Source organism: Cryptomeria japonica, chromosome 3 (genome assembly GCF_030272615.1).
Source record: "Cryptomeria japonica chromosome 3, Sugi_1.0, whole genome shotgun sequence".
In the NCBI taxonomy this organism is placed as follows: domain Eukaryota; kingdom Viridiplantae; phylum Streptophyta; class Pinopsida; order Cupressales; family Cupressaceae; genus Cryptomeria; species Cryptomeria japonica.
Window position 1 is genome coordinate 903,664,102 of NC_081407.1, and position 25,058 is coordinate 903,689,159.

The 25,058-nt window shown below is 39.7% G+C and overlaps 2 protein-coding genes across 5 annotated transcripts in view; one reads left to right on the forward strand and one right to left on the reverse strand.

Moving 5' to 3' along the window:
- LOC131066365 (uncharacterized) overlaps positions 1-25,058 on the forward strand; it is a 74,855-nt gene that overhangs the window by 37,426 nt on the left and 12,371 nt on the right. For 2 of the 4 annotated variants that reach the window (XM_058001108.2, XM_058001110.2), the window contains one exon: positions 16,361-16,440. In XM_058001108.2, the coding sequence (XP_057857091.1) occupies positions 16,361-16,440 (80 nt within the window). The remainder of the gene's footprint in view (positions 1-16,360; positions 16,441-25,058) is intronic. The other 2 variants (XM_058001109.1, XM_058001111.2) reach the window with 1 other exon arrangement.
- LOC131873906 (uncharacterized) lies at positions 18,539-19,681 on the reverse strand. The gene is made up of 2 exons (XM_059216998.1): positions 19,483-19,681; positions 18,539-19,391 (listed from the first exon to the last, which is right to left on the reverse strand). The coding sequence occupies exons 1-2, from the start codon at positions 19,645-19,647 to the stop codon at positions 19,011-19,013; spliced, it is 546 nt and encodes a 181-aa protein (XP_059072981.1). The 5' UTR covers positions 19,648-19,681; the 3' UTR covers positions 18,539-19,010.

The following is a 25,058-nucleotide window of genomic DNA, read 5'->3' on the forward strand; positions in this document are numbered from 1 at the left end:
ATAATGCTTAGACAAGCATCTGGATCATCTTCGTACATTGATCTGGCTCCTTCTATGCTCTTGTATATCATGTCCCTGTGCTCTGGAAGATGGAAAGCTTCACTTATAGCTTCCTCTGAAAGGTACGCCAAAGTGTTTCCCTCTTTGGACACGATCGTCCTGGACTGTGGATCATAGTGACGAGCACATTCGATCATCAACTCATGGCACTGAACAGCTGGAGGAAAGCCGGCCGCCTTAATGATGCCACTCTCGATTATTCTCCGGGCGACAGGTGATGGCTTGCCAATGTAAGGGATCTCTCGAAACTTCTTCGTGCTGAAGTTACCCAAGTTGGTATCTCCAATGTTGTTCCACTTCGACACGATCTTGGTCTCCACTTCTTCGGTCTTCTGATCTTCTTTCATGAGAGCTGAGCGACTGGTGGATGCTCCCGCCTTCGGGGTCGCCATACCTACACAACATTTCGTAATGAGAACTAGATTTTGCAATACATAACATAGATTAGAGAGATAAATTTTAGGAAACTTCATGATAAGTCTTTGAGTTATCATTTCCTAAAATGAAACGATTGAGCTAGGAATCCAAAATTCAAAATTCAAAATTTAAAATATGACGATGAATAAATAAAACAATAAAATCAAATCGCCATACCTCAATAGAGAGCTAACTCTAGAATGCAAAAAGAACAAAATTCGCCTAGGCAAAATTGAGGTATAGATGATCTTCAACGTGATCTCCTCAAGAAATCAATTTCGCCACCTTTGTCCTTGACGTGATCTTCAAATATCGCCTTTAACGTGGCATTCAAATCTTGGCAAATTCGCTCAATATAGATCTTCAAATATCGCACCACCTTGGAAGTATTAGCGCCACCTTTGGATGATATTCGCACTTCTTCAAACACAATTTCGCACCACCTTTGATTGGGATGAAAGCTCGCACTTGAATGATAAAATAATGATGTAAAAATGATAGTTTTCACTCTCCTTTTATAGCGCTCACCTCTTCCATTCATTAAGGCCGACTTGGTGATATAAATCAATTTTCAAACGATTTTAATTAGATAATAAAGGCCGACCTCCATGTCAAAACGCTCCATTCGATTTTTTTTTTTTTTTTTTTAATTAATTAATTATTAAATGCCTTTGATTTTTAATTAATAAATTTCGATTTTTGAACAAGGCAAAATAATTAATAAATGCCAAACGCAATTTTTTAAATGCTAATTTAATAGGATTTTCAAAACTCATCGATCTTAGCATTTAAGGTAAATTTAAAATGTTCATTTGAGCGCCAAATTTTGAAAATGGAGTAGACGTACCTCATCGCCCTGGTCCCTTGGAGAGGGACAGGAGCGATTCACCATTTTTGTCATGATTTCTTGTAACTTCCATGTTCAACTTCTTCATTTCCACGTTCAAATCACCCATTTTGTCGGGTCCTTCAAGTTAGATCGCCTTGCACGTGCGCATAAGTGGCTTTGGATGTATCATCGCCCTTGTCCCTTGGAGAGGGACAGGAGCGATCCTAAGGTTTTTGCTTGAAATTCTCCATCTTGATATGAACTTTTCCTTGTATCATCTTCCAAATACCATTTAAAACCTTGTGCGTCTTTATCTTAACGTGATTTTGAAAGGATATCATGTGTTTTGGCTAACATCGCCCTTGTCCCTTGGAGAGGGACAGGAGCGATCTCCATGTCCTGGCTTAGATTCGTAAACATCTAACCTTTGTTCATCGTTTATTGCCTTCCAAATAGCGTCTTTTACCTTGTCCATCCTCGCCTTGCCTTGACTTTGAAGGAGTATGAGTGTTTTTGATGAAATCGCCTTGGTCCTTGTCCAAAGGACAGGAGCGATATGAGCTTTTTAGCTTGTTTGACAACATTTGGACGTTCCAAACTTTGATATATCACCTTCAAAAGACGCCTTGAACCTTGTATGACCTTGTGAAGCCTTGTCTTAACGTCATTTTTGCATAAATTGATCAATATACCCAATATCGCTCTGGTCCCTTCTTGAGGGACAGGAGCGAAGTTCAACATTGTGAGCTCGTTCTTGTTTTCTTCAACTTGCAATTATCTTCAATGCATGAAATGACGTCCCTTCGATTCTCTTGGTGGCTTGACACTTGCTTGTCTTTTGAAATTCATGCCTTTATGGAAATATCGCTCTGGTCCCTTCCTGAGGGACAGGAGCGAACTGGGTCTTAGAATGCAAATTCCTTCAATGTGATGACCTTGGTAACTTGTGCTTGATTGAAATGCCTTGAAACGTCCTTGCCACCTTGTTCCTTGTCTTGGAAGGTCTTGATCTTGGAGGAACGGTTTTAAACTTGAATAAGAAGCAATATCACCATCATATCGCCCTGGTCCCTTGGAGAGGGACAGGAGCGATTCTAGCTCGTGGTCTTCATTTCACTTTATCACCTTCAAAGTTATATTCAACGGGTTCGTAATGCGCCCTTCCATTCATCCATGCCTTGGGATCGATTGAAACTGGACAAGAAAATCATGCATAACAAAAATCGCTCTGGTCCCTTGGAGAGGGACAGGAGCGAACTAGGCATTTTGGGTCCCTGCTGACGTTTCAAAATCTTTAATTTGTCTTCAATGAGTTCATTTCATCGTCTTCCTTGCCATCAAACACAAACTTGCCTTGATCTTTGCCTGAATTTTGTCCTATGAAGAATATCGCTCTGGTCCCTTGGAGAGGGACGGGAGCTATAATGTACTTCGCCCTGGTCCCTTCCTGAGGGACAGGAGCGATTTTAGCATTCTGGGTCATTTTCCTTCATATTTGCACTTCAAATTATATTCATCTGATAAAACATCTTCCCTTGGACCTCTTCGAATTGTCAAGTCGTCAAAATCTTGCAAGGACAAAGCAAAATTTGATTTGTAGCTCCGGTCCTTCATTGAGGGACAGGAGCGATTTTGCTCCTGGAGGCATTTCTGTGTTCATGAAAATCTTCAATTTATATTCAATGGAAAGATCTCGCCTTTCGCCATCACTTACAATTCGAAATTCATCTTGACTTTGCAGGAATAGTAAGATATTTGAAAACGAGCTCCCGTCCTTCACTGAGGGACAGGAGCGATTTTGCTCCTATAGGCCAAAATAACATGATTTTACAAGTTTAATCAATTCACGAGGCGAAAACAAATCATTCTCAATGCCCGGGATCAAAAATAAAAAAAAGTCAAAATTTGGTCAAAATTAGTCAATTGGACAAAAATTCACATTTCATCATCAACACTTCGACAAATTTAAGCTCTGCACTCAAAAATTCCAATTGAAAATAGACCAATTTGGCGAAATCATTGCATTCAAAGTTTGCATCCTAGAAAAGGAAGCTCAAAAGCTCTCAAAACTGATTGGATTCTGGCTTGAAAAGACGTTAATTAAAACCCTAAGGCTTAACCCTAAATCCAGACAACTGACTGACTAACAAAAATCCTAAAAGCGAAGCGAAAAGCGAGCGAAAACGAGCAAAAAGAGGGGGTCCCCATTTGCAATGGGGCGATGTGTGAAATGGTCACAACAGTACCTAACCTCAATTCCTATTGCTTAGAATTCAAGGACATGTGTCCATCAAAATGTAATTATTTCATTGTCCAAAGAGAGTTTGTTGTAACAAACCTTAATTAGGGTTTTATTGTAAGATCTTGGCCTTTGATTTGAGAATCAATTTGAGCCTTCAAAATGTAATGAGACCTCTATATAAGGCTCAATGATATCCGTTGTCATTTCATGACACCCTTGGTCCATCAGTGAGAACCGATCAAAGATATGTTCCATGGACCAGCACTGCCCCAGTTTGATCAAAGAGGAAACAATGGAATCGTGAAGTGTGAAGTGTTGTCTTGTCGGAAGGAAGTTCCCAAGTCTTTCCTTCCTTGACCTCGGAACCCCCAGGTTCCCAAGTTCCTAAGTCTTCTCTTCCTCAACCCCGGAACTCTGGAACCCCTAGGTTCCCAAGTTCCTAAGTCTTCTCTTCCTCAACCTCGGAACTCCGGAACCCCCAGGTTCCCAAGTTCCTAAGTTCTTGACCTCGAAACTCTGGAACCCCGAAGTTCCTACGTCTTTCCTTCCTTGACCTCGGAACCCCCAGGTTCCCAAGTTCCTAAGTCTTCTCTTCCTCAACCCTGGAACCCCCAAGTTCTCGAGTTCCTAAGTCCTTGACCTTGGAACTCCGAAATCCCATTTTCCCAACAACTCTTGTGACTTGCACACCTTTTGTGGAGCTACAGGGGCGCATTTAATGATTTTTGTAGGATTTCCATCAAAGGAAGTACAAGGCCATGCTTATTTGTGGTTACTTATGTCATGCCTGCATGCTTTGACTTTGGAATGTCGATCGATCCACCTTCTGGAAGTACCTTTCTTCTTGGGATTGCATTTTCAGGGTATGGCCAGGTTGCTTGCATGTACACAATGTCAGGTGCATGCACTTCCCTGCATTCCTTGACTAACATTTCCCTCCACATATACAAAGGTCAAGGCTTCTCTTCCTTGACCAATGGTCTCTCCCCTGCGACCAGTTTTCTATATAAAGGTTGTTAAGTCTCATTGTAAAGGGTTCTCTCCTTGTTGGCTTGAGCTATTCTATGCTCTTTCACTTCTCTTAAAGACTTGTATTTATCTTGCATTTTTGCAACTGTAAGTTTGGCCATTGGCCTTATAATGAATTGAAATCATTATTCTTGTTTTACTTCAACTTATGAATGTTGTGTATGTGTTCTTACCTTCATTATAAGTGTATGTTTGTGGCTTTCTTTCACATATATGCTATGTTAACCTGTTTCTAGGTGTGACTTGTGGGAAACCTTCTCCCCTATTGACATTCAGCAAGTTCTAACCTCCATACGTGCGTTAAGGTCATTCATGCAACTGAAGTTTGTGCATCTCTTGGGTATTTCAATTGATTCTTTGTGCTATTTCGGGTGGGGAGAGAAACATCTCTTATCTTGGTGCATCGCCTCCTTTCATTTTAAGCATTTCTCTCTTCCCTTTTCCTCTGCAAGCTGTTAGGATAGGTTTAGAGGTAAGATTTGGAGTGTTTGAGTTGGTTCAACAACTGCACTTGGATTGAGAAGGAAGCCAGCCTTCTCCGGAGATTCAACCCCCTTGCGCAAGGTCCCACACTTCGAGGTTGTTTCCATGTTTCACAAGGTTGTTGACTTGATAGCTTAGCAAGGGTGCAAGCTTTTGTGATAACAGTTTTTGGTACACCTTGTGGAACTACTTCAGAAACATAGGTTACCGAAGTTTAGACTTTTGATTTACAAGCTGAAGATTTGGTGTGTTCTTCAACATATTAAGCTTTGGAGGCAACATATCACACACCTGGCGACTCTAAGAGGAAATTTACTGCTCAAGCAGTCCGAAGCCCAAGCCAACTGAAGATTTGATGTGTTCTTCAGTTCATCAAGCCTTTGGAGGCAACATCTTTCACGCACCTAGCGACTCTGCAATCTTTTGGTGAATCTGTGATATGTTATCAGTCTCTGGTTGAGAGGGTGGTACAGGGCACTGTTGTGACATATTCACACATTGCCCCATTGCAAATGGGGACCCCTGCTTTTTTGCTCTCTAGGGTTTTGTTTTCTGGGTCTTTTAGGTTTTAGTCTGTTAGCTTTTGCATGGTGAGTGCTGTCAGGAGGATCACTGGATAGCAGGCTCTGCTTGAGAGAGGGTGAGTCAGTTGATGCTCCAGGTTAAGGGCGTTTTTTCAAGGTCTTCCTTAGGCTTGGTTTTGCTGGTGGTGTCCCCGTTTGAGTTCGAGGAAGTCAGTGAGTAGTTGAGTAAATTTGGCTAAGGAATGGAAGGGATGAATCAAAGATCTAGCCGAGGACAAATTCAAGCCAGTTTGAAGGTGAATTGAGCCTAGAATGGGAATTTCGCTCTTGACCCTTCCAAAGGGTCCAGAGCGAAATTCATGTAAAACCCTATTTTCCACAAAAATTGGAGCTATATGTCAACCTAAAGGAGAAATTTGCATGATCATGAGGAAAGGAGGCCTAATGAAGTTTGTCCAAGGTGTGAGGAGGAGAAAATATGTGAGAAATTGGCTCAAAAGGTGAATTTCGCTCCTGACCCTTCCAAAGGGTCCAGAGCGAAATTCATATTTCCTCTATCGTGCTTGACCAAGTTAGGAGCTTCTAAGGCATGATTTGGTAGGTTTTGGTGCATATTTGCCTTGAAGAGGAATTTTTGGATCTTAAGATGACGAAAGCTAGCCTTAAATGAGGATTTCGCTCCCGACCCTTCCAAAGGGTCCAGAGCGAAATCTCCCTGTCTTGCCTTCCTTGGCCCTGAAAACTTAGTTGGACCTTGCCTAGACCAAGTTGGGTGATGGAATATCTTGATAGTGAAAGAGGGAAGTTGATTTGATCAAGTTTGATGGAGATGGAGTTGATTGATTTTGAAGAACAAGATTTTGGCCTAAAGGAGAGTTTTGCTCTTGACCCTTCCAAAGGGTCCAGAGCGAAATTCATCATAAACCTTATTTGTTGCCTTGAATGGACTAGAAACCTTGTTCCTAATGTGGAAAATGATCTAATTTTGCCTTATGAGGTGGTTTGAAGTTTGAAAAGTGAGCAATCTAGCCTGGATTGAGATTTTCGCTCCTGACCCTTCCAAAGGGTCTAGAGCAAAAATCCTCTTAAAGCTCATTTCCTCCTAAGTTTGACTAAATTTTGATTTGCAGGGTATCTTGGAAGGAAGGTTGGACATTCTTGTTGCCTTTGAAATGTTTGAAAGCATTGAAAAATGAAGGATTTTGGACCAAAAGGGAAATTTCGCTCCTGACCCTTCCAAAGGGTCCAGAGTGAAATTCCTAAAAACTCTTATTTTTGCATTGAAGAAGGCCAAGTTCTTGGTCTTTTATGAATTGAATGGAAGGGAGATAGCTTGTCTTTGCCTCTTGAAGATGTTTTGAATTGAAAAAATGAAGAATCTAGCCCAAGTCAAGATTTTTGCTCCTGACCCTTCCAAAGGGTCCAGAGCGAAAATCTCTCTAAGAGGCATTTCTTTCCTTGTTTGGCCAAATCTTGATGACCAAGGCATGTTGAAGGAGAGAATTGACATGTTGGAATCCTTGGGGATGCTTGGAAGTTATGAAAATGAAGGATTTTAGTCAGGAAAGGAAATTTCGCTCCTGACCCTCCCAAAGGGTCCAGAGCGAAATTCCTTATAAGCCTACTTTTTGACCTTTCTTGGACATGAAACCTTGTTCCTAGGGCAATGAAAGACGAAATTCTACCTTGCAAAGAAGATTCAAGTTGAAAAAATGATGATTTTTGGTCAAGAATGAGAATTTCGCTCCTGACCCTTCCAAAGGGTCCAGAGCAAATTCTCTCAAAACTTCTCTTTGCTATCAATTTTTTGCTAAGATCAAGTGTGGGATAAGGTAAAGGAGAAGTTGCCCCTAAGAGTGACTTTAAGTGGCTAAAAACCATTTAAGATGAAGGAATTGAGCCTAAAAAGTGATTTTCGCTCTTGACCCTTCCAAAGGGTCCAGAGCGAAAATCCTAAAAACCATCTTTTCTTCCAAAATTTGAGCAAAGTTAAACTTGGACAAGGGTGGAAGAAGTCATTTGGGTTGCCTTAGAGTGGATTTTGGTCGCCCAGAATGCAAATTTTGAAGCCAAATGAGAATTTCGCTCCTGACCCTTCCAAAGGGTCCAAAGTGAAATTCCTAGGATCACCCTTTTTTCCTTGCAAATCAAGTCAAGTTTTTGGTTTTTATACCCTGGAGAGGAGTGAGGCAAGGTGTTCTAAGTCTTGGAGGTGATTTGAAGTTGAAAGGATGGTGAAATAGCCCTAAAACAAGATTTTCGCTCCTGACCCTTCCAAAGGGTCCAGAGTGAAAATCCTAAAATCTACCTATTCCTTTCAAATTTATGCTAAGCTATGCCTAGACCAAGGTAAAAGATGCCCTTGAGATTGCCCTTGAGTTGATGGTTGTCTCCAAAAATGATGATTTTAGGCCAGAGGAGGAAAATCGCTCCTGACCCTTCCAAAGGGTCCAGGGCAAAAATCCTTCAATCACCTATTTTGCCTTGCAAAATCAAGTTAAACTTAGGTTGGATGAAAGAAGAGAAGTATTTCCTTGCCTTGTGAGGTGGATTGAAGTTGAAATGATGAAGAAGTGAACTACAAGCAAGAATTTCGCTCCTGACCCTTCCAAAGGGTCCAGAGCGAAAAAACTTAAAACCACCTTTTCCTTCAAAACTTGAGTGAAGTCAGGCCTAGACTAGGGTGAGAGAAGCTATTTAGAATGCCTTGGAAAGATGTTTCACCTTAAAAAATGTGAATTTTGAGCTAAAATTGGAATTTCGCTCCTGACCCTTCCAAAGGGTCCAGAGCGAAATTCATCAAAATCCCTATTTTCTCCTTGTGTCAAGTCAAAACTTTGAGTCCTAAGTCGTAGTTGAGGTTGAAATGATGTTTCTTTGCCCTGTAGGATGAATTGAAGTGAAGGAGATGAGGAATTAAGACCTAAAGCTTGAATTTCGCTCCTGACCCTTCCAAAGGGTCCAGAGCGAAATTCTTAAAACCTCCATTTTTGCCCCAAATTTACATCAAGCTTGGTGTTGGTTGAGAATGAGGACGTCCTTGGGCATGTATCTAAGCAAGTATGATCACAAGGTGAGAAGAATTTGAGCCAGGAATGCAAAATTCGCTCCTGACCCTTCCAAAGGGTCTAGGGCGAAATTCTTATGGAGCCCGTCCTTGGAAAGAGTTTTAAGCAAACTTCATTTTAATATCTTTTGTTGATGATTTAAGGTGTGAAATACTATGTTGAAATGAATTTATTATGCCCTTAATCATCTTTTGATTTGTTTTTGCAGATGAAAGAAGATCAAGCCAAGACAAGGACGACCTTCTCCAGTCCAGCATCAACAAGGACGACCTTCTCCGGTCCAGCATTATCAGGGACGACCTCTTCCAGTCCAACATTTGAAGGAAAGTTACACCATCCATCCTGCACATCAAAGACAAAGGAGGTTAAAGCAAGGGTTCATTGAAGAAGCAGATAGCTCCAGAAGAGTTATCTAAAGTTAGCTTCTCAGCATCATCAAATTGAATATCTACCAAGTTGCAAGTGTCAGACAAGGTGGCATCCTAGTCATCACTCCTCTAGTCGGATTGGTCCACCTTAGCATGTCCAGATTCAATGTACCTGACTCATCAAAGATGGCACAAACTTTGATGTACCTACCCCGATTATCCATTGGTTGAATATTCCAGAGAAGACGTGTCCAAATAATGCAATTATTTCATTGGTCAGAATTGAGTTGGTTGTAACAAACCCTAATTAGGGTTTTCATTGTAAAATCTCAGCCATTGATCTAAAATGATCTGAGCCATTGAATTGTATTGAGAGCGCTATATAAGCCTTGGCTCCTCATTTGTAAAGGCTAATAGTTAATCGGTATTTAGAAGGTGAATAGTTAGAAATAGTGGATAGTCAGTTAATAGTATAGCAATTAGAGTAGAATAGAAAGAGAAGGCAAAGATTGTTGCCAAGATGTTGTAAAAGGCTTGTAAAACTTCATTGAAGAAATGGTGAAATCTATGGGTCGATTCAACAATTTGCATGGTCTCTATACTTCTCAGATTTGATTTCATGTTATTAGATGAGTGGAAGAAATGTGTTTGATTGATGGTGAAATTTGTATATCCATAGTACTAGCAGTTTGTTGATTGCAGACTTGCCTTGTGTAGTCAACTGGAATCATTCAGCTTAAGCCTAACTTCAATTGTCGCTTCTTCACTGATATGCATCAACCTGATGGTGTCTATGCCTGTAGCGATGATCTAAACATCATAAAGCTTTCCTCCGAAGATCGCACTAACCTTGTGGAGATGGTCCTGGGATGTCAAAACAAGACTTAGTTAGAATTTCATCAAAGATCATTCATTGCTCGTACATTCTTAGTGTCGGAATTAGATCCTTCCCTCGCCCTCATCCTTTTTTCCTTTTTTTCAAAAAATCTAGGCTAGTGAAATCCTGTGATTCCAGCAAATCAGATGTTTAGGTCGTCAAGTGTAAGTCCCCTTGTGATTCCAGCAAAATCACATCATACCACAAAGAGCTTATCCACACGTAGAGATCCTACATAACAGAACCTTGGAGTTACTCTGATTGATCCTTCGGTGAGATCTTCAGCAGTCAAGAACTTTGCTCAAGAGAGGATAAGGTACCTTTTAGGTATTTTATTCCGTGTTTGGTCGTGTACAAAAAACACATCAACAAGCACCTAGCTAAAAGTTGTCATTTCTTGCATTTTAGAGTTATTGTGTGATTTCAAGTTATTTTATGTTGTAATAAGGTGGAATAAATCCTATGATGCTTTTTGAAGCCATAGTTTGGTTGTCCATACTTTTGTTGTGCTCAGGATCCAAAATTGTCATTATCTCGAAATGATGTCAAAATATCAATTTTTGGTTTGTACCAGGTGGATGCCTGGAAACTTGCTAGAATGTTTGGAAATGGTTTAAATCCATTGTAGGATGCCATTTGAGTGATTTTTAAGGCCTTGGGAGCCTTGGAGTGTGTTTTTGCACTCCTAGGTAAAAGTTGTCAAAATTGTCATGACAACTTTTGCATTTTAGGTAAAAGTTGTCCATGAAGGAAATGGCGTTGAAAGTTGGTTGGAACCAACTTGAAATTGTGTATAAAACCTTATAAACATCTCCAATACGAGGTTAATCAACTTTTTGGTTTGCATTCAATTCATTTGCCAAGGGTTTCCTATGCTTTTTCTCACATTTGGACTGTTTTTGCTTTGAATTTCTGATTGTGTATGACCTGTACGGTCTGGTACAGTGCTCATAGTAGCATAGGAAGTTATAAATTTGTTTTACCTTTCCAACAAGTATAATATGAAGGTCTGAAGTGCTTTGAATCAAAAGTTATCACTGTTTTTGTAATAGTTGCTCAAAAACCCTTGAAAGTTGGGGTTTTGATTGTAAAAATGCATTTTACCTGAGCATCCATGAATGGCACAAGTTGCAATCCATTGGATGGCTTGGGTAGGCTCTGTAAATAGTTTTAGAGTAGGTGTTTTGTGTTTTTGCAGGCCATAAGGAGGAGAATGGGTGAGATGAATAACACACAAGCTTGTAGCTAGTGTGTGGGGGCAGCAGAGATTGCTCATTTTCAGAGCCATGGAGATTTGATACCTTAGCATCCCATAGTGTTTTGGAAAGGTCTATGGGTGTACCAAAAGTATCCAAGATTTTTCTGGTTGTTGATTTTGACTGGTGAAGAGTTTGGAGCACATCTTCCAAAACTGCCTGGAAGCCCTAAACCCCTAAAAAATAGCTCGTTTTGAGTTACCCTAGTTGTACGACAAACCTAGATGAAAAAATTTGTGATCTTGTTTAACTTCCAAATGGGTATCTGAATATGTAAAAATATCTGGGGGTTGTTAGGAAATTTTGGGGGAAAAGACCAAAAAACAGTCCGAAAAGGGCTAGTCATTTAGGCCTAATAGCAGCCGGTAGAAGCAAGTTGAAAGCCTAGGGCTTGGGAGGAAGGTGCAAACCTTTATAATGAATAAAATGACCTTGAAAATACCTGCAAAACATAACCACAAACTTTAAACATGGTTAGAGTGAAGATCCTTGGCGGAGGTCTTTGGAGCCTAGCTAGAGTTTTGGGAAACTAGTAGGAAACCATCTCAAAATCAGAGATTTGGGGTAAAAACCAACAAGAAACCTCAAGAGGCTATACCTAGGAGGCAAGCCAATAGATTTTAGGCCTTGGAGGTCTAAGGATTGTACCCTAACAAGTTACCTTGGAGGAGCTTGAGTAGAAGGGTGAGTTGAGGAGTTGGGGTGAGTAAGGGTGAATTGAAGAGCTAGGCACAAGATCTCTGCATCAGAGGGGCTGTCTGCTCTTTTAAGCATTTTGTTAAACAAGCTCCATCTTTTTCAAATGCTTTAAAATGAGTTCATATCATGGGTGTAACTTCTATTCACCCCCATTCTATGAGAATGCCAACCATTTTCCCCCTCCTTACCAACAGGATCGAACTAGGATTGCTCCTAGTTTCAACCCAAACAACTTCACTTCAGCAACAAGCGGGTACTCTCCTAATGCTTGCCACCCACCCACCCCTGCTCAACCTTCTTGGCAGCCCAACCAGCCCTAAGATGATGAAAAAAAGGAAATTGCAGAACTCAAAAGTGTGTTGCTTGATTTCACCAAGCAGCTGGAGGAGTTCAAGAGGCAACAAGAGTGGGATTTGCAGCAAGGGCACCTTGCTTATCAGACTTAGCTTCAGCAACAACAGATGGGAGCCTAAAGACAACATGAGGAGTTCCTTGCAAGGCAGCTTGCCTTTGCTAGGAAGAAAGAAATTAAGCAACTAGCAGCTATAGAGATGCGACTCATACAAGAGGAGGTTTCTGCCCCTAGGGTTCCTAAGTTTGAAATCCCAAGCTTCAAGCATGGGAGACCTCCCAAGGCTTGAATCAGTCCCCCTAGTTTTAAAATTCAAAGTTTCAAGGGAGCTCTAGCTGTTGTTATACAAGAGCCTTCTCCTTGGTGCCTTTTGCAAAACGCCCCACCACCTAGGCCCTTTCCTGATGCTATCTCCCTTTTTAAGGGCGAACCTATTGTATGGAGGACAGATGGTTCCCATCCTCATCATGAGGAGGGAGTTCAATCAGCCATTGGTGAGTCTTCATATGCTCTAAAGGAGGAAGAATCGGCGATGTTGCAAGAGGATATTGAGAATAATCAGTTGCAGCAGCAGGTCATTGAACAAGAAGAGTGTGAAGGTAAAGAGGAGGACACTGCCCTCTCATTTGACAATCTTCCTTTTTTTATAGATCATGAGGAGAAGGATGTCTACACCTACCTCGGTGGTAGCTCTGGAGTAGCAAGCTAATGTTGAGGAGGGCACATGGGGTAATGGTTTTGCTGCAGATTGCATGGCGGATGGATTGTGCCATGAACCTGAGGTTGTTGCATTCTGTTGCCAGGAGGAGGAAACAAAAACAAAGAGACAATTTGAAGATTTTAGATCTTCTTGTGAGGTGTCTTATAAACCTGAGATTTGTGTTGATGAGTTGGATATCAACACATGCAATTATGATGTATGTTGGTTCTCCCCTGTCCTTGAAAGTGATGATGTTGAATATGAAGTCTTCATTCAAGGTGAAGATGTTTCTTTTGGCATGAGGGATGATGTGCCTGAGCTTGAATGTTTCACTTGGGACCAACATACCAAGTTTGATGACATTGAGCAACAACATGTTGGTCATGCCAACGGTCTTTTGGTTGCTCAACTTGATAGTATACCCGAGCTTCAAAGTTCCCAATTTGACGTGTCTGAAGAGCTCCCTTGTGCAAGCCAAGACATAGATATTGTATACTTTTCATCATCATGTGAGTTTGAGGCCTTTTCCTTTGGTTTCAACTCATGCCAAGAGGAGGTTGGCTATTGTAGGAAAAATGACGCCCCCTTGTATAAAAGAGATGCCTTCTCTTTTGCAAGGAGTAGTTCTTTTGATGCTAGCCAACGCCTAAAAAACTCCCCCCTTGCTACTATGTGTATGCTTCATGCATCCCCGGATGTCTTAGGTGGCTATTTTCTATGGCTTCCCTATGGTGGCAAGGTGAATGGTGAAGTGTTCTTTCACCTCATGAGCTGTATGTGTGATCTAATGCATGCATGTATGTAAATATTAGTTAGGTTTCTTTTTTTCCAAGAAGTGCACAAACACAGGCTGTTCCCCTTCAGAATGGTTGAACTTGATCCTTTGCAGGTTATAGAGGAGAGAGGTTTTTCTTTCTTGTAGTTGTGACTTTGCTCCCAATGGATTACATAGGCTATTGATCTAAATGCTTAGCACGCAAGCATCCCATAGAGGTCGCCAAAAATGTTGTCATTTTTTGACATCCTTGGTCCATCAGTAAGAACCGATCATAGATATGTTCCATGGACCAGCGCTGCCCCAGTTTGATCAAATAGGAAACAATGGAATCGTGAAGTGTGAAGTGTTGTCTTGTCAGATGGAAGTTCCTAAGTCTTCCCTTCCTTGACCTCGAAACTCCGGAACCCCGAAGTTCCTAAGTCTTTCCTTCCTTGACCTCAGAGCCCCCATGTTCCCAAATTCTTCCAGGGAACTTCGGAACCCTGAAGTTCCTAAGTCTTTCCTTCTTTGACCTCGGAACCCCCAGGTTCCCAAGTTCCTAAGTCTTCTCTTCCTCAACTCTGGAACCCCCAGGTTCTCAAGTTCCTAAGTCCTTGACCCCGAAACTTTGGAATCTCGGAATCCCATTTTCCCAACTTCGCGAACCCGTGTTTCCGAAGTCTTCCGTCTTCCCAACTTTGGGGACTTGTGTTTCCGAAGTCTTCAGTCTTCCCAACTTCAGGAACCCTTTTTTCCGAAGTCTTCAGTCTTCCCAACTTCGGGAACCTGTGTTTTCAAAGTCTTCAGTCTTCCCAACTTTGGGAACCCATGTTTTTGAAGTCTTCCAACTTCCTTCTGGCTTGCAACACTTCCAGATGGCGTGATCAACATTCAAGGCTCTTAATGCTCCAACAACTCTTGCGACTTGTACACCTGTTGTGGAGCTACAAAGGCGCATTTAATGATTTTTGCAGGATTTCTATCAAAGGAAGTACAAGGCCATGCTTATTTGTGGCTACTTATGTCATGCCTGCATGCTCTGACTTTGGAATGTCAGTCAATCCACCTTCTAGAAGTACCTTTCTTCTTGGGATTGCATTTTCAGGGTATGGCTAGGTTGCTTGCATGTACACAATGTCAGGTGCATGCACTTCCCTGCATTCCCTGACTGACATTTCCCTGCACACACACAAGGGTCAAGGCTTCTCTTCCTTGACCAATGGTCTCTCCCTTGCGACCAATTTTCTATATAAAGGGTGTTAAGCCTCATTGTAAAGGGTTCTCTCCTTGTTGGCTTGAGCTATTCTATGCTCTTTCACTTCTCTTAAAGACTTGTATATATCTTGCATTTTTGCAACTGTAAGTTTGGCCATTGGCCTTATAATGAATTGAAATCATCATTCTTGCTCATATCAACTTATGAATGTTGTGTATGTGTTCTTACTTTTATTATAAGTGTATGTTTGTGGCTTTCTTCCACATTTATGCTGTGTTAACTTGTTTCTGGGTGTGACTTGTGGGAAACCTTCTCCCCTCTTGACATTCAACAAGTTCTAACCTCCATCTGCGTTAAGGTCATTCATGCAACTGAAGTTTGTGCATCTCTTGGGTATTTCAGTTGATTCTTTGTGCCATTTCGGGTGGGGAGAGAAACATCTCTTATCTTGGTGCATCACCTCCTTTCATTTTAAGCATTTCTCTCTTCCCTTTTCTTCTGCAAGCTGTTAGGATAGATTTAGAGGTAAGATTTGGAGTGTTGAGTTGGTTCAACACCCGCACTTGGATTGAGAAGGAAGCCGGCCTTCTCCGGAGATTCAACCCCCTTGCGCAAGGTCCCACACTTCGGGGTTGTTTCCATGTTTGACAAGGTTGCTGAGTTGATAGCTCAGCAAGGGTGCAAGCTTTTGTGATAACACTATCATTTGTAAAGGTTAATAGTTAATGGTTCAGTGGTAGACGATAGTTAGTGAATAAAAAGTGGCATTAGAGTAGGAGGAGGAAGCCAAAAATTGTTGCCGAGACTTGTTGGAGTTAATACATGATTTTCATTGAAGCATGGTGGATTTCTTTGTGTTGTTTCTATATGTTGCATGGTTTCTTGTTACTTGTAAAGTTTAGATAAAGTTCATTGATTTTAATGGAGAATCGTGATGATATCTTGATGGAATTCCCGTTCATACCATTTGTAATTTGCTGATTGTAAGTTGCAGTGTATGGTTAGTCTGAACTTCATTAGGCACAAGTTCGATTGTGAATTTTCACTTGAATAGCGCAAATCTTGGTTATTTGAATGAATGTTCATGATATGAAAACCCTTCGTTCTTCCCTAGAAGATTGAATCAGTGTTGTGCTGTTGTTTCTGTATGGCAAAGCAAAGCTTGATTATGGAATTTGTCTATCAAAGCATCATCCTTTATTTTCATGGTCCTTAGGTTAATTATGGGATCTCTAAAACCTTTACCTCTTTTGAATTAGATTTCAATTAGATTTCAATTAGATTAATTATGGGATCTCTAAACCCTTTATCTCTTGCGTTTTCTATGTTGTAATGTGGATGTGTAAGTGTAACTATTATGTTTATGAGATTTCAATTTTTGTGATATAAATCATAACAAGCATTTCATTGGTTGAGTTGATACATTCTTTTTTACTACTATTATGTGAAATTGCTGCTAACATGTTCCTTTGTGAAAGTTCAGGCCTGCAGAAAAACCACTTGATGATAAATCATCTGCAAAGAGACCCAATTCAGGTACTGCCTCTGTCAATTCAAAGAAGGGTAAGTTATGTGTTTTTCCTGTAGTGTCATCTAGGAGACAATAATGAGAAAAGAAAGTATAAATTGGGCATCCTTCCGTTCTATTTGTGACTAGTTTACTTGAAGTGTTTTTTAGTAGTGTGCTGTGCTGTATGTCATTATCACATATATTTTCATTGCTATTAAAGCTTTAAGGTTGCCTGCTTTCTATCTGTAATCTGAGTTCTTTTGGTTCATTTGGATGGTTTCTTATGGATATCTATTCAGTTATATTTATATTACTTAATGGGTGCTCTTTTAAAAAAAATTGGGAATGAACACTTTTGACCAGAGCTATGAACTGGAGATGCCATAAATGTAGGATCTCATCTACAACAGGAACATTCAGTAATAACACCCCGATAGGGGTTTGAGCCTTGGTGGCAAGAATCATAATACCATGATTTAATGATCACACCATGCTATTACCAGCATTACTTTATGGTTGTTAGAAGATAAATGAATCTGTTGTTATTTTGTTGTTTGGAATGTGTACGAATCATGTGTCTTCAGTTTTTCCTATTTTTGCTATGAGGTGGTAGATGAGAAACTATATTTTACTCAATAGTTTTAATCTAGTTTCTCCTTCCTTGCTTGGCTTTGTTATTGTCATTTTTAACTTCAAGTGCTGAGGAGTTGAATTTTATTTTAGATTACATAAGGTCTTCCATGTGCTAGTAGCTTGAGCATTTGTTCTTGACATTGCTTTCATCTTAAGTTGCTGAATGGGAATTGGGTACTGGTACAGGTATGAGTATGTGGGTATGATATATATTTGCAGCCTAAAAACAGAAACAAGTTTAGAATACCATATATAATTTCTCAACATTGTTAACAAATATATGTCTAGGTTTGTACATTGTTAAGAAATTTTCTCAACATTGCTGCAATTCATACTCATCCATTTTCTCATATTATGGCTCAAACTCAAATTACAACCCTTCTATTGCTGGGTTTTTCTCATATCTAACACCTTATGCAGCTTATCATTGCTGCCTCTCAAACCCTTTAGGGTCTCCAATCCCAAACCCCCACTAGTTATTGAGTATGAATTATGAAATTTCAAATATTAAGTGTTTAAAGATCATATGACGCGTAATGTTTGAATTATGACAAATTGGTAGTCAAATTAGGCTTCTATATTTTCTTTAAATGCATTAATTTCTTTTTGTTTTTTTGTAAAACCATTTCTTTTTTTTTGTTGAGTCCTAGCCAAGTTTTTTGTCGTGTTTGTGCCAAGTCTCGAGTCCAAGTCTGAGTCTGAATTTGGGCTGCCAAGTCTGCGTCGAGTCGAAGTTCTAAAACTATGGCATAAAGCATAAATACATGTAAGGGATGAAGCAATTTACATAAATACACGCAAGACTTTAAGCATCAATGTAAGACATGGAAGTTATGAAGCAATACACATAATATACGTAAGAAATGAAGTGTACATGTAAGGTATGAAGCATAAATATATCTAAGGCATGAAGCACCCACATAAAACATGTTAGGCATGAGGCAATACACATAAATACACGTAAGGCATGAAACATAAATACATGAAGGCATAAAGCAATATACACAAGGCATGACGCATTACACATAAATACACACAAGGCATGAAGCATACATGTAAGGCATGAAGTATATAAATACACGTAAATACATAAGACACAAAGCATGCACATAATAGCTTGTTTTTAGTAACCAACCATATTAGAAACTTGAGGGAAAGCACAATAGGGTGTCGAGAGACTATTCTCCACAAGTAAGCCCAAGAGCACCAAACAACCAACCAAGTCAATCTGACCCCCTGGCCCACAACCAATTTAACTCAATGGGTGGTCTGAGCTTGTACTCTTGCATCTATCTATTATGTTTCCTTGCCAATTCCTAATTGAACGATAGTTAAAGTAGGTTTTTCCTGCAGGCTGGCAGGATTAAGGTTTTGATACCAATTGTAATGTACCCATTAGGGATATACCAGATTTTTGCCCGAAAATAACAATCCCAACAATATATCTTATTTACAAATTTTACAAATAGTATCTAATGACTAAATCACATAAGCTATTGAACTTAAAGGAAATAAACAATTAACATCAATGAAATGATAAACAACATCACCTAAATGCATTTGGATCCATACTATAGTTTCACTTCCAACTATAGTATGGATTAATGCTAAGTTGTCGGTACGGGTACGAGCACAGGTACGGGTACGTGGGTACGGTACACTGGTACGGCAATTTTTTTTGGGGGGGGCTGGGTACGTATGGGTACGTCCGTACAAAAAAATGTAAAAATCATAAATATATACATATATACACTCTAATAAGTAGAAACAAAAATTAAATTCAGAATCCCACATATCATCCATATGCTAAACAAAACTTGGAACTATCATATATGATTCATATTGATATAACTATAAGTCTATAACAAAATTACAAATTTACTATAAGTCTAATCTAATATGAAATATCCATTTGTCAAACTTTGAATGTTATGATAGATATCGAATTCATTGTTCACTGGCTCAACCGTTCAACAATAAAATAACACAACTAATAATCAGCAATAGCATCATATGGGTCACTAGGAAGATCAAGATCAACATCATCATTGACATTAGATGATGTAGGTAGAGTACTGGAACCACATGCAGTCTCACTGCCACTTGCACTAGCAGCACATTGGCTATCAGACTCCCTAGAAAGTAAAGATTGTGTGGCAGCTGAAAAATCCAAATCAGTTCGCTCTGGATCTACATCCCAAAACTTTGTGCTCCCATCCTTATACTTATTTTGTTTATGAGTAAGAAGGCGCAAGTTTGAATGCACATAAACGAGCTCTTCTGCCTTACTTGCTGCCAGTCGGTTGCGTTTCACTGAGTGGATAAAGGAGTATGTGCTCCAATTTCGCTCAGATGAAGAGGAACTAGCAACCTATTGAATAATTGACACAAAGTGAGAGGGTGACAATTATAAAATAGTAAAAAATCTAAATTTAGAGAGCAATAAAAATTAAGAAACTTACTTGCGATAAAACTTTGATTGCAAGAGTTTGAAGGTTTGGTGATGTATGGCCATTGAGGTACCACCAAGCATGAGAATCCTTTTTATACTTGTCACGGAGAGCGGAAACACTTTGACCATTGGAGGCTACAAAATCAGCAAACTCACTTGTCATTAAATCCTCCATTTCAGAATCTGGGAAGAGTTTAGTAAGTGCTGTCCTACACCCTTCACTGACTTCTGAATCTCTATATGGTGGTACCCTTGATGGCTTAGCAAGCATTTCATCACTATAAAATTTGGGAGTCAATGCAAATGCAAGAAGATGTAGTGGGGTGGTCATTTTGTTCCACCGCTCAACACAAATTGATTGAACCTCTTTGAAGAAAGTTTCTTCGGGATCTTGCTCTTTTGCATTGATGATGGCTTTCATTTTCTCAATCATCGAGTCAATGCCATCATATACCTCTCCCAAACATGGGTGATCCATGTTAGTATAACGGATCATACTCATGGTGGGCTCAGTGAAACTCAAAAGATATTCCACTCGATCCCACCAAGTGTCATCTAGGATTATGCGCTTTACATTTGCTGCCCTTTCAGTATTGGATTGCCTCCATAGGGACCAACTTTGACTAATTACCATGCTAGCAAGTGGCTGTCGCACCTTCACAAGTCGCCTCAAGACGATTGTGTTGGATGCAAATCGGGTCTTGGCAACCTATTCAAAAATAAAAAATAAAAATTAGAATACAAAGAAGACATGATAAAAAAATAAAAATTAAGTGAAAAATTAAGTGACCATCAAAGTGAAATGTAGATTTTAAAAATTGAAGTGTTTCAATTACCTTTAGCAACTCCAACTGTGAAAATGATCTGAAAATGGCCTGTGACATGTTATGGTTTGTGATGAACATTTGGATCTCTTCAGCCTCAACATAAATTTGTTTGATCCAATCTATTTTCCTGCCTATCTTTTGTAGCATGAGGTTGAGAGAGTGGATAGCACAAGGTGTCCAAAATATGTGTTCAAACCGTGTCTCAATCAACATACCTGCAGCTCTACAATTCTTTGCATTGTCCGTTATTACTTGGACAACATTTTGAGGTCCCACATCCTGAATGCATTGTATAAGGATGTTAGCAATAAATTGTGCATCCTTCACCTGTCCCTCACAATCCACAGCTTTCAGAAACATTGCCCCTTTAGGGCACACTGCAATTACATTAATTAATGGCCGATTTTTGGTATCCTTCCATCCATCTGAAATGATGGACACCCCTGTTTGTTTCCATGAATTTCTAATGGGAGCCAATGCATTGTTTATGTTTTTTACCTCCTTTGCTAGTAAGGTGCTACGCACCTTCTCATAACCTGGCCCTGTGTACCCTTGTGGAGCCTCATTTACCTTTCTCAACATATCCTGCCAATATGGTGATCGTACCACATTAAATGACAAACCGTTTGCATATAGACATCTTCCAACGGATTGATCTGCAATCTCTCTAGCATCATTCTTAAATGCTCTCTCTAATGGTCCCCTGCTTCTCTTCACAATAACAGGTTCTTCACTAATTGGGTCCAAGAATGGGTGGCTCTCTACCACGATATCAAGAAAATCGCTATAAGATGGAGAAGTAGGGGGCCTCTTTGATTTACTTCCTCTTCCTGTCAACAAAGGATGGTTTGAGGCACGACCAACTCTTGCATTTGCTTCCTCTTGCTCTCTAATATATCCTGCTATTTCTTGAGGTGACATCCCATTTCCATCCTTTCCTAGACATGGTTTGATTCCTTGTTGAGGAATGGCACAAAAATGGGCTTTGACACGACTGTAGGAGCTAGTTTTTTTCGTACTACAGAAGTTGCATATCCATAAAAATGTTCCACCACCTTTTACTTGGTCTATTATTTTGACATATTTCCATAAAGGTGAATTTGGGTCAGTTTTGAAAGCCCGTTGAGGAGTAGAGCTAGTAGTCGTTGCCATTATGATTTCTACAACAAATTAAAAAATAATTATTAATATTTAATAAATTAATAGTAAACAATAGATTCTAACAAACAATTTAACTGACTATTAAACAAACTATAGTCTATAATAAATTGTGTAATTAAAATTTAAAATTTAATTACTTTCATTTTAAATAAATTATTAAATTTAATTTTATATAAACTATTAAATAAACTATAATAAAATTTAACAATAAACAAACTAATAAATTTTTTTTAAAACTATAATAAAATTTAATTATTTAACAAACTATGATAATTATTTTAACAAACTTTAATAAAATTTAAAATTTAAAACCTGCAACAGGGAAGCTCGAAAAAATGGAGGATGCGTCGGAAAGAATGGGCGCTGGTCGTCGGCCGCGCCCTCCTGCCTGGCACCTCCCGTCTCGCCTCTCTGTGCCGTCGTCGTGCCTTCGTCGCGCCTCTGTGGCGTCGTGCCTCCGTTGCGCCTCTGTGCCTCTGCGGCGTCGCGCCTTCGTCGCCTCTGCGGCGTCGCGCCTCCGTCGCGCCTCCTGCCCTAGCGCCTCCTCTCACCTCTGTCGTCGCGCCTCCTCTCTCACCTGCATTTTTCGGTTTTCCTTTCACTGTTTCGCGTGGAATGGTTTCGCGGTTTTTTAACTTTTAGCTTTGCTTTTGGGTTTAAAACGTGAAAAAGACATGATTCGACCCATGAAAAAACCCTCGAAATTTGTGACCGATGCGGATTCGTCAAAAAAACCCTATGGAATCGCCACATCTACACCGGATGCGTCTGGAATCGTGACTCCAAAAACGGATGCGTTTCAGAGGCAAAAATCAGTACCCTGTCCGAATCCACAGGGATTTCGGGGCGAATCCGAATCCGATACGTATCGTATCCGGATTTGGGGGCAAAACCTGAAGTATCGGTAACTTAGGATTAATGTAATAAAGTTGATTAGAAAGTCACTCAAGGTGACACTCCAGAGGATCCCCTACTCTAGACCTCTCAAGGGTTCAGTCACTCAAGCTGACACTCCAGAGGATCCTTCTACATGCTAGGTGAAACCAACTTCCCATTCCAACTCCCATTGATCATGATTGATCCTCTCATCAATATGACTAAGACAGAACTCTCAAGGTTTTGTAACCTACTCACACCTTTGGACCCTACTCTAGGATCAATGCTTGAATCTTAAGCCTCCTCAATACCCTAAACCCAAGGTATATTCTTCCACATTGCATTTGGAAGTCTTACAATTCACTAGACTCCAAACTAGGTTCTCAAGACAAAAATATTTAACACTTTGATTAAATAAAACCAAAGTTACCTTCTTGCTGTCCTCTTAGATATACCCATACACAGAGATATATAACTTTTTCTCCGGTTCTAAACTTCTCAATCGCTTCGGTGAGATTCTGAATAACTTGATTTAGAACAAAATACTAAAAATTTAGACAAATCCAACGGTTCAATTCCGAGATATTTCCCCCGCATCAGGCCACATTTTTCTGTGACTGTCATTCTGTCACACTATGACAGTCTGTTACTATCTTTGGAAACCCACTGGTTTTAAGCCCTACCTTGGGCACTCCACTTGCTCCAACTCCTGGAAGAGGTTGTAAACACACCCTCCAACACTCCCCTAAGCCCTCCTGGCCTTTAACATGCTCTGTCACTCCCAACAAAGCTCTTCTCTTGACTGTAACAGTCAATCTGCCCCACTGGGACTGCAATAGTCATAAAACCATCATGCATGCACGTGCCATCTCCTTCCTGGAACCCTGCACACACCTTGGACAGGTAATATACATCCTTGGCCTCATCTCTGCCCAAAATGAGGTTTGGTTATGCATACAAACAAAAGATATTACATTTATAAGGCCATTTATAAGGCCACGGGATTTGAGGGGAAATCACAATAGGGTGTCGGGAGACTATTCGCCACAACTAAGCCCAAGGGTGTGGAACATCCAACCAAGAAGATTCAACCCCTTGGCCCACAAGTGGCAGGACCTTTAGCCCGGCCTACTGTATCTCCCTAACATGTTTCCTCACTAATCTCATGTATGATTGTTTGTAGGATGATAAATTAGTTAATTTATTAATCCTGAGAATTTAGATAGATTGACAATTCAAATTAATAAATAAATCAAAGATTCATAAGAGATATAATAGACAATAGACTTAACCACATTTTCATATTTTATACTTTGCTTAAATCAAATGGCTGCTCTCCTTGAATGCAGATTATATATGAATTCTGATCTGATTTGATATATATTTCCAATAGATCGCTTATTCCTCAATTTCTTTGCTGTTCAGATTTCTTATTCTCTCTATTTTCCTCTTTATCATTCCATTCCCTTTTGATTCATACCAAACACAACTTACAAATTCAAGGTTGATAACCACCAACTCAGATTTCTACTTTTATTTTCTATTTTATCTGATTTCCAATTAACTGATCATATCATTCGGTGTTAATAAATTTAGGCTGCTTATGTAAAATCAGACACTTCTTTTTATGGGCTTAAGTTCTGATTTCAGATCAAATGCTACTTCCCATTCATTTGATTGATCCTTCCTGTATTCAATTCAGATCTCCGAATCTCTTCCCTGATTCCCCTTTCTTGAAGTGAGGATTTGCCTTATATATCCCTCAAGAGGGGATGAAGACTCATATCTTTTACCACAATCACCACCCTTCCAATAGTGGTGTCTCCACCAAACTGTATGCTGTCTCTTCATCAAGGAATTGATGCTGTTTTTGATTTGTTTAAGACAACTATCCTTAACAAATCACCGATCATGTGAAGAAGTATTTGATCAAGAGGGAGATCTTGTAGTCAAACTGAAAATCTCTCCAAATCCCCCACAAATGAGCACAATTGTGATTCCCAGATGGAATCACCCAAGATTGGAAGCAAGGATTTTTTCGTTCTCTCAAACCGTGAACACGCCAAGGGTTTCCTCCTTGGATGCCTTAGTAATGCAAGTTAAGGTCTAGGGGTTTTGACAAACTACTGATCTGGGGAGCAAAATTGTTGAAGTATTTTCTTATTAACATGTAATAAACTTGTTACAGCAGGATTAAAAGGATGATACAATGAAATTACAGGTTAGCATTCTAACATGCCTTTGTTCTCAAGTCTTATAACATTCAAACCAGGCATCTGTCTCAACCTTCCAGTAATTTTCTCTGAAACAAAAATTAGCGTGCTTTATTGAAAGAATAATAGGCGTTTTATAGGCAATTACAAGATGGTTGTCCAAATTGTGACTAACCATTCATAGAAGTTAAACCGACTCTAAAACAAACTATAAAAATAGAAATTCCCCATTCTATCATGAAGATTGTAAAAATTTAACCAACTACAAAAGAACTCTCTAAAAATATAAGTAAATGACCATTAATAAACGCAACTAAAAATAACAATTAAATATTCTAATACCCTCTCTTAATTGTCATTCTATCAACTACCCAACCGATGACAAAAACTGCTTATCAAAAAGCATAGAAGGCCGATTCCTTTTTCTTTTTAGAACGCTCTGCGACATGAGTCTGCTCTTGCTTTTGAGACCCTCCCTGGTTGGACTTCTGATCAGTGAACCTCTTTCT